Genomic DNA, 12,699 nt, shown 5'->3' on the forward strand with positions numbered 1-12,699 from the left:
ACCACAGCACTGTAATGCTATTTATCTGCAGGTTCCCATTAAATGTAAACTGTTACAGAACCTGACTGTTTCCAACTGCTAGTACACACCTACTCCTTTAGAACAATAAAGTGTTTGAATCTTTAATTTTTTAAGTTACATTAATCAGTTAAGAGTGTAGTTTTATCCTGCAGCATTGCATATACTTATAAGACAGTACTTGTCCGGCAGGAAGGAATCCCTTTCTCTGGAGTAGTTGTGTCTTGCATATTCTAATCATACCTCCCTTTGTGTGACTGACTGTCTGCAGAACTGTCGTATCAAGACTGCAGCATGGTTGTAGATTTACATCTTAAGCCACGGTCACACATTTAGTACTTGATCAGTATTTTAACTCAAAATTTCTAAGCCAAAACCAGGAGCTGAACGGTCAGAGGAAAAGTATAATAGAAACCCGTCACCACTTCAGTATTTATCAGCCACTCCTGGATTTGGTTTACACATACTGGGGTAAAAAACTCACCAAATACTGAGCGTGCGAATGTGGCCTTATTAGAATAGTCAGTGGTCTTGACCGATTCTCTTTAAAGTGAACCTGTCAGCAGGATTGTGCACAGTAACCTAAGGACAGTGTCAGGTCGGCGCCATTATACTGATTACAATGATATCTGGGTGATGAAATCCGTCTTGTGGTTGTTGTTTAATCTTTATTTTCAGTTTTGAGTTAATGATATGCTCGTGCTTGGGGCGGTCGGTCTGTCTTTATGTGATTCTCCGATTATATATTCTTCTGTATGGCTTCTCCCTCTACATGGCCCCAATTGGAAGGCCCTCAGCAGATTTGGCTTTCAGTACCATCTTTATTCCGACAACACACAACTATACACGTCATCCCCTGGCCTTACTCCTGCTGTACTACAGAACACCACTGACTGTCTGTCCGCAGTCTCCGACATCATGTCCACTCTCTATCTGAAACTCAACTTCTCCAAAACTGAACTTCTTCTGCTCCTGCCATCTACTAACCTCCCTAAACCTGACGTTTCCCTCTCTGTGGGTGGCACCATAATAACACCCCGGCAGCAGGCACGCTGTCTTTGTGTTATGTTTGACTCCGATCTCTCCTTCACCTGCCATATACAATCTCTTGCCCGCTCGTGCCGCTTACAACTAAAGAACATCTCTAGAATACGCCCTTTTTTCACTATAGAAACAACAAAAACCCTCGCTGTCGCCCTGATCCACTCTCGTCTGGACTACTGCAATGCTCTAATAATTGGCCTCCCCCTCACTTGACTTTCCCCTCTCCAGTCTATCCCTAATGCAGCAGCCAGGGTCGTCTATCTAGCTAATCGTTTCTCAAACGCGTCCGCTCTTCGCCAGTCATTACACTGGCTGCCCATTCATTACAGGATATAATTCAAAGTACTTGTTCTCACCCACAAAGCTCTTCACAGTGCAGCACCCCCTTACATCTCCTCCCTCATTTCTGTTTATCAGCCTAACATACCTCTGCGCTCTGCAAATGACTTTCGACTAACCTCTGCCCTAATCCGTACCTCCCACTCCTGACTACAATCCTCTGGAATGCTCTACCCCAAGATATTAGGACCATCCACAATTTGCATAGTTTTAGGCGCTCCCTCAAAACATTTGTTCAGAGCGGCCTATCATGTTCACTAATCAGTTATTTTGTTTGTGTGTAGCCCATTCACTACTTCTATCTATCCCCCACCCCCTGAAGATGGCTGGACCATCATTGTAAATACACACCTGTACTTTGTATCTCCCCACCTCTTTGTAGATTGTAAGCTCTCACGAGTTGTGTTGCTTTAATTATTGTATTGTTAACATTGTTACTTATGACTGTTGTGATTGAAGCTGTTAAACTGTAAAGCGCTGCGGAATATGTTGGCGCTGCGGAATATGTTGGCGCTATATAAATAAAGATTATTATTATTTATTATTATGGCTTCTGACAAGGTCACTGATCCCTCAGTGACCAGCTCTTTATTCTACATATTGCATATAATATGGTTTGAAAAACAAAAAATTCACATTCATCAGGCAGGCGCCAGCGCTGTAGCATGACAAAACTAAAATTCACATTCATCAGGCAGGCGCCAGCGCTGTAGCATGACAAAACTAAAATTCACATTCATCAGGCAGGCGCCAGCGCTGTAGCATGACAAAAATACAAACAAAAAAAATCTTGATCAAAATGGGGCCGGCGGCTGCGCCTATGCAGTACCATCTGTCGCGTTACGATCCATGCTACTGCACAGGCGCCATCTTTTTTTTTTTTTTTTTTTTAAATAGATTTTTATTGAAAGCGAATATGAACAATACAATTTATGCATTTTCCAGTATATTACAAAATTTTACATTTTCCAAACCCCCAACAATCCCAACAAAACCCAAACCTCCCCCTCCCCTGACAGCTCATACCCAGTTATACTTTGTTACCAGTATTGATGGCTCTTTGAGCCATTTGAATCACTTAGGTCCGCTTGTTCTTTAGCACTCTCTTCCTTTCAGAGGCCCTCATCCTCCCATTACCCATACCTACTATCCCAGCTCGAGCCACGGAGACCACATTTTATCAAACGTTTCTATTTTCCCACGTCTTTTGTATACCCCCTTTTCCAAATTGAGACCATGTTTAACATATTTCAGGAATTCACCCCTTGTAGGCGGCTCATCCTTGATCCAGTTCCTTGCTATTACCTTCCTTGCCATATATAATAGCCTAGCTATTGCTATCTTCCAGGTGTTATCCACTCTAATTTCCTCTACATGTCCCAGTATACACACTATCGGATCTCTCGGCACTCTGCATTTATACGCCCCTTCCACACGGCTCATTACCACCAACCAGAAAGCAACCAGTCTTGGACATGTCCACATCATGTGATATATTCCTGCATTCTCAGTCCTACATCTCGGGCATTCAGAGTCAGCACGCAACCCCGCTCTGTGCAACACTTCCGGTGATTTATAGACTCTGTGCAAGATGTACAGCTGCGATAGTCTATACGGCTCGCTCAGTGACACTCGTGGAACCCACTCCAACACCGACTCCCAGGTTTCATCCTCCATTGGGCCTAAATCTCTTTCCCATTTCGCTCTCGCTTTTAGAGGGAAGTCTAGTAAATATGCATGTAGAAGGTCCTTATAAAGGGTGGTAATGACTCCCCTTGTGGACCCTTCCCCACATACGTATTCCAGAACTATGTCCTCCTGGATCTCAATACCACCGCCCTTGTTTTGCGCTTTAAAGGCATGTTTCATCTGAGCATATTGATACTCCCCAGTCGGTCTCAATCCAAACTCCCCCTGCAGCTGCGAAAAGGACTTTAATCCTTGTTGTTGAATTATCTGAGCCACCAAGTGGATTCCTTTGGCCTGCCACTCCGCCAGCACTCCAAGAGCCGCAAACTCAACCAAATTATTATTAAGCCATATCGGTGTAAATTTAGTCAGCCCCGTAACCCCCCGAATATGTCGCAGCCTGGTCCATAATTTATGTATCAAAAACATAGTTGGGTATAATTTCCCCAATACTCCCAAGGAGCCATCCTCCAGACACTGCGCCACCGGTCTTCGGTTTGTCACCCTCTCCATCAAGTGTTGTACCGCACTGGTAGACGCTCCCCGCGCCCAGCCCTTCAAATGCTGGCTCTGGGCTGCAAGAAAATATAACTCAGGATTGGGTAAAGCCAATCCTCCATCTTCCTTGGGTCGCTGAAGCGTCTCCAGGCGAATACGTGGGTACCGCCTCCCCCATATCAGGCTTCTAAAAAGAGCATTAATCTGCCGGAATTTCCCACGTGGAATCCAAACTGGCGCATTATGTAGGACGTAAAGTAATTTGGGCATCAGAACCATTTTAATGAGATTAACCCTACCCACCACCGATAGGTGTAATTTATTCCACGCATCCACTTTTGCTTTAAGGGCGCCCATGAGAGGAGTCAAATTCCTATACAAAAACTCTGTAACTGGGATCGAGATCCATATTCCCAGGTATTTGAAAAGGGATGCCACCTTAAGCCGCCCCTCTCCCAATGGCTCACTTCTGCTCTCCTCCACCCCATCCACCTCGAAGAGGACCGATTTATCCCAATTTATCCTCAATCCCGACAAGGCTCCAAATTTCCCAATGATCTCGATAGCCCCATTCAAGGCTTCATCCGGGTCCGCCAGGAACAGTAAGATGTCATCTGCATATAACGCGATCTTCTCCTCAACACTCCCATATCTGAACCCAGGAACCTCATCCGATTGTCGGATCTTAGCGGCCAGTGGCTCCACAGCTAAGGCAAACAGAAGGGGCGACAGTGGGCAACCCTGCCTCGTACCTCTGGCCAACTTTATAGGCTGAGAAAGTTCCCCATTCACTCTAATTCTAGCTGTTGGTAGTGAATATAACAGTTGAGTCCATGCCACAAATTGCGGACCAATACCCATACACTTCAACACCCGCCAGAGATATCCCCACTCCACACTGTCAAACGCCTTATGGGCATCCAAGGATGCAATAACCCTTCGGCCACAGTTGTCAGACTTCAGCTGTAGGTTCATATGCAGCCTCCGCAGATTAACCGCTGTAGACCTGTCAGGCATAAAACCAGACTGATCCGGATGTACAAGGCTAGCAATGACGCTGGACAAACGGGTAGCTAACACCTTGGCCAAGAGCTTGACATCGATGGTTAACAGAGAGATTGGTCGATATGACTCAGGCTTCCCCAGATCCTTATCCTCCTTCGGAATAACTACTATAATAGCCTCCCTCATAGATGCTGGGAGATACCCTTGGCATCCAGCCTCCTCAAGTACTAACTTTAATCTGGGAATCAGCACTTCCTCCAAACTTTTATAGATTTCGGCTGGTAACCCATCAACCCCAGGTGCCTTCCCATTAGCCATAGACTTCAGCGCCCGACTCAGTTCCTCCTCGGTGATAGGGGCATCGAGGCTCACCCTATCCTCCTCACTCAATTTCGGAAGACCCAGACTCTCAAGGAAAGTCTCCGTATCTCCGGCTGACTCATTGACCCTGGAGGAATATAAGTCCGCGTAAAAGTCCGCAAAGACCTTTATAATTTCAGGTGTTTCAGATACCCTGCTCCCCCCATCTGAAACCAACGAATGTACATACGAGGTACCACGCTGAGCCGCGGCTACCACCGATAGCATGTGTCCCACTGTTTCTCCCTCCTGAAAATAAGCCACCCTCTGAAACTCCCGCTTCCTTTCAGCTTTTCCCAGCAGAATCTTTTCCATACAATTTTGCGCTGTTCTCAACCTTTTCTCTGCCTCAGAAGTCCCCAGCACTACCATCTCGTCCTCTGCGGCTTTCAGCTCCTCCATCGCCACTCTCTCCGCCTCCCTTGTCCTCCTCTTACACCTACTAATGTCTCTAAATAGTAACCCTCTCAGGTACGCTTTCATTGCATCCCAAACAGTTAGAGCATCTGTACTCCCATCATTTAAAGCAAAGAATTCCGTCACCTCCTTCCCTATACCGTCCAAATCAATACTCTGTAACCAGTTAGGATGGATCTTCCATTCTCTCCCACTTGCGGTCCGTGTCCCCAACAACCTAACCTCCACCTCAATTGGACTGTGATCCGAAAAGGCCCTCGGCAGATAACGCACCTCTCCCACCATTGTGTCCAACAGGCGGTTACCCAACGCCATATCAATTCTGGATAGCGTAGCATGAGCCGGCGAGTAGCACGAGTACCCTCTCTCCCCAACATGTCTAACTCTCCATAGATCAATCATGCCTATTTCACGCACATAGGTACCAAATGTTGTAGTGTGCCCCTCCGACCTGTTCTGGGTGTTCTTATTTTTATCCCAAAAGTCATCACAGATATTGTTCAAATCCCCAATAATTAAGAGTGGTAGTGGTTCCCATCGTTGCACCCTCTCCAGCACCTCCCTGATCTTCTTACTTGAATATGGAGGTGGAATATACATTGCCGCCACACACAATCTCACTCCATACAATATACATTGTATCACCACATACTGACCCTCAGCATCCACGCATACTTTCACCTCTTCATACTGCACTCCCACCGGCACCAACACTGACACACCTCTTGAGTACGTCGAAAAGGTAGAATGATACCCTTTCTGTATCCAACGTCTATTCAGTACGTCCACTTTCTCCTGTATCAAGTGCGTCTCTAGCAAGCATATCATAGAAGCCCGCTGATCCTTCGCATACTGCAAGCTCGCAGCTCTCCTAGATTTATCCGCCAGACCTCTCACATTCCAACTCAAAATCTTAAAGCGGTCCCCTATTATGTGACTCATCATCCTTAGTTATGTCAATACTCCCGGTTCTGAGCTGTCTAACTTCCCTCCCCACCCTCACCCCTACCCCCCCTCCCCCACACCCCCCAATACTATACATTCTGCCTCTTATCAAGAGTGGGGCACCATCACCCATTGCGAACACTCTTGTTAACGTAACCTTCTCCTTCCGCCTCCCGCTACCGTTTATAACAGAATTCGGCGCAATTCTTAGAAGAACAATATAATTCAACCTGTATTAAATTACAACTGCAAGAAACTAAATAAACTTTTAGTACGCTGCACACCCTTCCTCCCTCGTACTTCTCCGCCGCATCAGCACACCCAGTACATTCCCTGAATAATACCCAGCTCCACCCTCCAACCTTCACATTTCAATTACCAATGTACTGTCAGTCCATCTCTTTTTCCCCTTTTTGAAAGAATTAAAATACCTCCCGACTAACCCACCCCACATTTTCAATCTCCTTTCCCTTTAAGTTTTTTAGCGTTAAGATCTATCCACTGGGTAGCGTCCTCCGGCGTCTGGAAAAAGTGAATCTTATCCATCGCTACCACTCTCAGTCGTGCCGGAAACATCATGGAGTATTGCACTCCCAGTTCTCTCAGCCGTCTCTTGATACCCGTGAACATCATCCGTTGTTTCTGTACCAGGGCGGAATAGTCAGGGTAAATAGCAACTCTTTGACCTCCAATTGTCAGATCCGTCATGTCTCTAGCTTTCCTCAGGATAATGTCTCTGTCTCTGTAGTTTAGGATTTTGGCAAGCATGGTACGGGGATTTGCTCCAGGGACAGGTGGTTTCGGTGGGACCCTGTGGGCTCTTTCTACCGCAAATACTTTTGTCAGTGCTGCATCACCAAAGGTCTCAAGGAGCCAGCTTTCAATATACTCCGTGGGATTCCTCCCCTCAATTTTTTCAGGGACACCCACTATACGAATGTTATTTCTTCTGGACCTATTCTCCAGATCCTCATTTTTTGCAGCCAGCTCCGATATTGCCTGAGTAAACTTCCTCTCCGCTTTCTGCAGCTGCACTATATGGTCTTCTGCCGTGCTCACTCTTTCCTCCACAGCCCCCACACGTTTGTCAATCTTCTGCAGGGCTGCATTTATCTGGGCTGTATCCCCCTTGACCTCCTGTAGCTGCTGGGTGAGGGATTGTTTGCAGGATGATACCAGTGCAAAGACATCTCTAAGAGTGGGCTCTGCTCCTGACTCCTTATCTTCAGATCCCCCTACTACCACTGCCATGTCACCATCCCTGCTCCCCTGTTGTACCTCCTGCTCCTCTGCTGGGCTTTCCTCCTCTCCTTCTGTGTCTGTGTCTGCTCCGGCATCCTCCTCTGCTTTTCCTGTGTTCCCTGCGGCCTCCACTCTAGCAAACTGCTGGAGCTTTGCCGCCGCCGCCATTCTCTTCTGGCATGCCGCGTTGTCCTTCTCCGCCTTCTCTCTGGCGTCGGCGCCATCTTGGCTGATCCCAGCCTCGCCGGCTCCTGCATCTCTTTGCCTCCTCCTGGTCATATTTGTTGACCTCGAGGCCGCCTCTATTCACCGCCGCACTCCCGGGACTTTCCTGCAGCCGGTAAGCGCCTTGAATCGCCGCTCAGCTGCGGCTTATAAGGATAAATTGAGCGTTAGCAGCGGGAGCGCTCTGTCACACGTCCGCTCACATGGACGTTCAGGCCACGCCCCCCCGCACAGGCGCCATCTTGATAGAAAAGCAGCACCAGCAACTAAATAAAAATAAAAAGGCATACTATACACAGTATCATGCTACAGTGCCAGCCTGATGAATGTGATTTTTTTTTTTTGTCAGGAGCCATACTGATGAATACCTAATTAGAGCACCACATAAACCCCACCTCCCCTCCCCCCACAGGCCGCCCCGAAGCATATAATTAACTCAAAACTGAAAATAAAGATTAAACAACAACCACAAGATGGATTTCATCAACTAAGGTATGTTGGGGTATGTTTAAAATAAAATGTTTTTGTTATAAAATGTTTTTTTGACAAGCATTTAACTATATATATAAAGAGGCTTTTTTATTATCTTTTGCAGGTACAGGCCCGTCCTTTGCTTTGGGATAAAGGCTCTTTTGGGTACACTGACCGCCACCGCCGAGACAGGGCCTGGATTGATATCTGTCAGATACTATACCCAGACTGGGGTGGATACTCGCATCCACAGCAGGGAGTTATCGGTGAGTTTAATGGTTTAATGCAAGACATTGCTGATGGAATCAATAAACTCGGTATGGAACACAGTGGTGTTCAGCTGGCACAGCAATGGAGAGCAATACATACATTAGATGCTATTTAAAGGGACTCTGTCAACACAGAACGACTGTTCAAATCAAGTATTGTTAACGTTGTTACTTATGACTTTTGTGTTTGAAACTGTTAAACTGTAAAGCGCTGCGGAATATGTTGGCGCTATATAAATAAAGATTATTATTATTATTAAGTATCGGTGCTCCATGGTGGGGCCATTCATTTATATACATCTTCCCACCTGCTTGGTTTCCATCTATCTCCTCCCTTCTCTGGCGCTATGAAGTCAGACCTGTCAATCAAGGAAAATGGAGGGTGGAGATAAAGGGACAACAAGCAGGTGGGAAGGTGTATATAAATGATTGCCTGCGCCGTAATGCACCATGCGCCTGTGCTTGATTGGAACAGTCATTCTGTGCAGACAGTCCCTTTAAGCATTTTTACACCATGATTTTCATTCTAGAGGATGATGTACGTCAGAGGTGGAAGTCGGTGCGTGACCGCTTCCTGAAGGAGAGACGCCAGGCAATCCGAAGTGGGATCTCTCCCTCAAAGCGCCGCAAGATGCCATTTTATGATGAGCTGCTGTTCATCATGCCCAACTGTGAACCTTGGACGTTAGTATTTAATACAAATGTTATGATATGTCTTGTTCACTTTATATTTTAATTATAAAAATTTTCCAACAGATCTCAAGGCAGTTATCAAGAGACAGAGAGCTTAGCTGAGTCGCCTGCAGCATATGATCAGCAGCAAATGGAGAGCGAGTCCACTCCTTCTACATCTGCTGCGCCCATCCAACAAGTAAAGGTGGATCTGGAAGACCAGGTGGAATCATCGTGGTTGGCCACACCACCATCCCCGGTAGAGGAGACATCAGCTGCAACCACAAAAATAGCTGCTGTCACAATTTCTTCTGTTTCCCCTGTTCCAGTAGTCATCCCTGCCACACGGCCCATGCTCCCAACCCGTACAGCTTCCATCCGAGGACGGAGTCGAAGAGCCCTCCGGCTAACAGACAGGCATTTGGAAGGGGAAAGGGAATCCATGTCTCCTAATTGGAGGGTGGAAGGCAATGACAGATTTGATTTTTTTGGATTCGGGTTAGCATCTCATTGCCGACAGATGCGACCCGAGCACCAAGATGACTTCATGTCATTTGTGCATGCTGCCGCAGGACTCTACGACACTGCTGAATCCCTGCCAGACCTTGGAGATCTAATAAATACCCTCCGGTGGGCCTCTGGTCTGCGGGAACTGCCTCCTCGTTCCCTTCCAAGGCCCCGAGTCAAGTCTATCTCCATCCAGACTGATCCTGTTAATTTTTCTGCTCTTCAGCCCCCTCCTGCCCAGCCCACTACAGGTTCTCAATTATTAAGTACGTTTTATCAGTGCCCCCCTACTCCCTACACCAGCAGTGGGCCCACTGAAAGCCAGCCTACTAGTTCCTCCACCTCTCCAGACTATTCCAACCCACCGTACACCAGTTTTTAATTTATTTCTAGTTAGATATCAGCTTTAGGTCTGGTTGGAGGTGAAGCCTGCTTTTGTAAATAGCTGTACATTTTTTTTATACTGCATATAGTTTAAAAAAATAGTTTTATAGGGCGGGTGGGAGAGCTAGTTGGGTGTTCAAGGGCCATAGGTTTGGGGGAAGAGGGATCGGTGGGTGTTTTATTATGTAATGAAAAGCCTGAAATGTTATTTATTATGTTTTTCCTATGTTTCTAATAAATTTTATTTTGTTGATTTTAGTTTTTTATTTTTGAAAAGAATCAGCTTTTTTAGTGTAGGCTCTTAAAGAGGTGGTCCACTACAACATATAATGTGCCCATCGATTTAATCCTTTTAAATACACTACCATTGAAATGTTTAGGGTCACCCAGATAATTTTGTGTTTTCCATAAAAACTCATACTTTTATTAATCAAATGAGTTGCCAAATTAATTGAAAATCTAGTCCAGACATTGACAAGGTCCGAAAAAAAGATTTTTATTTGAAATAATAATTTTCTCCTTCAAACTTTGCTTTCGTCAAAGAATGGAATAAATGGCGCTATAACAATAAATAATAATAATAATAATAATAATAATAATAATGTTCCGTTTGCAGCAATTACAGCATTGCAGACCTTTGGTATTCTAGCAGTTAATATGCTGAGGTAATCAGGAGAAATTTCACCCCATGCTTCCAGAAGCCCCTCACACAAGTTGGTTTGGGTTGATGAGCACCTTTTGCATACCATATGGTCAAGCTGCTCCCTCAACAGCTCAATGGGGTTGAGATCTGGTGACTGCGCTGGCCACTCCATTACATATAGAATATCAGCTGCCTGCTTCTTTTTTTTTAATTCAAATAAATTTTTATTAAGAATAACATTGTAATTGACATATTACATTCCTTTTTCTTTTCTTATTTCCAATACAAAATTTTCCCCCTTTAAACAACCCCCCTCAGTCCCAACTTCCCCCTCCCCCTCCCAACAAGACAGCTCATCATGCATAACACCTCTATCATTAAAGCTATAGAGTGATTATTCCCTCAGTTAAGACTGTGAACCACATGTCACATTTTCATCAATTTGGAACTTCAATTCACTCAATGCCTATGATACCCCTATCCCATAGCAATCCATGGAGACCACATTTTATTGAACGTTTCAGTTTTCCCTTTTTTCCTATAAAACCCCTTTTCCAGTACCAGGCCTTGCTTCACATACTGAAGGAATTCTCTTCTTGAAGGCGGTTCCTCCCTGATCCAATTTCGTGCTATTACTTTCCTGGCCATGTACAGCAATCTGGCAAATGCTATCTTCAGGTTGTTATCCACTCCAATTTCATCCACACACCCCAGTAGGCACACTATAGGGTCTCTTGGCACCACGCACCCAAACGCAATTTCCATACGACTCAAAACTACCAACCAAAAAGCAGCCAGTCTCTGACACGACTACATCATATGAAAAATATCAGCATCTGCTGACCTACACCTCGGGCACTCAGAGTCATCCCGCAAGCCTGCCTTATATAACACTTTCGGAGATCTATAAACTCTGTGTATCACATAAAGCTGTGATAGCCTATACGGTTCGCTCAGCGACAGACGTGGGACCCATTCTAGCACCGACTCCTAAGTCTCGTTCTCTATTGGGCCCAGATCCCTCTCCTACTTATCTCTCGCCATTATTGGGTACCCTAAGAGGAAAGTATGCAACAGATCTCTATACAGAGTAGAAATAACCCCCCCAGTAGTCCCTTCATTACACACATACTCTAGCACTATATCCCTATGAACTCTAATACCTCCGAGTCTATTCTGAGCTCCAAAAGCATGCCTCATCCGCAAATACTGGTACTCTCCCACCGGCCCGAGATCAAACTCCGCCTGCAATTGGGAAAAGGACTTCAACTCATCCCGTTCAATTATCTGGTACACGTACTGAATCCCTTTACCTTGCCATTCTGTTAGTACCCCCAACGCCTCAAACTCCTGTAAATTATTGTTATGCCATAGCGTGGAGAATCTAGTCAAGCCCGTAATCCCACGTATATGTTTCAACCTCCCCCACAACTTGCATATCAACAACACAGTCGGGTACAACCTCCCCAGGGCCCCCAGAGACCCATCCTCCAGACATTGTACTACCGGCCTTCTCTCTGTCACCATTTCCATTAAAGTCTGTACCGCCCCAGATGACCCCTCATGCACCCAGCCCTTTAGATGTTGACTTTGGGCTGCAAGAAAATATATTTCTGGGTTAGGCAGTGCCAATTCCCCATCTTCCTTTGGACGCTGAAGTGTCTCCAGTTTGATACGCGGATGTTGTCTCCCCCATATCAAATTCCTAAACAGAGAGTTAATCTGCCTAAACTTCCCGCGCGGTATCCAGACTGGCGCATTATGAAGAATGTATGATATTTTCGGCATCAAAACCATTTTGATAAGATTAACCCTACCCATCACAGATAAATGCAGCTTAAGCCACGCATCTACTTTTGCTTTAAGTATACCTAAGACCGGGGTCAGATTTCTATGTATGTAATCCATAACAGGCATAGACACCCATATCCCAAGATATTTAAATTGGCTCACCACCTTCAATCGCCCCTC

The 12,699-nt window shown here is 45.6% G+C and overlaps 1 protein-coding gene across 3 annotated transcripts in view; it reads left to right on the plus strand.

Moving 5' to 3' along the window:
* LOC138665258 (uncharacterized) overlaps positions 1 to 10,338 on the plus strand; it is a 42,836-nt gene extending 32,498 nt beyond the window's left edge. For 2 of the 3 annotated variants that reach the window (XM_069752572.1, XM_069752573.1), the window contains 3 exons: positions 8,378 to 8,519; positions 9,053 to 9,206; positions 9,279 to 10,338. In XM_069752572.1, the coding sequence (XP_069608673.1) occupies positions 8,378 to 8,519; positions 9,053 to 9,206; positions 9,279 to 10,083 (1,101 nt within the window). In that variant the 3' untranslated portion in view covers positions 10,084 to 10,338. Of the gene's footprint in view, positions 1 to 8,194; positions 8,275 to 8,377; positions 8,520 to 9,052; positions 9,207 to 9,278 lie in introns of all 3 variants that reach the window. The other variant, XR_011318437.1, reaches the window with a different exon arrangement.
* Positions 10,339 to 12,699: the final 2,361 nt, after the last annotated feature.

This window comes from Ranitomeya imitator, chromosome 2 (assembly GCF_032444005.1).
Source record: "Ranitomeya imitator isolate aRanImi1 chromosome 2, aRanImi1.pri, whole genome shotgun sequence".
Lineage (NCBI taxonomy): Eukaryota > Metazoa > Chordata > Amphibia > Anura > Dendrobatidae > Ranitomeya > Ranitomeya imitator.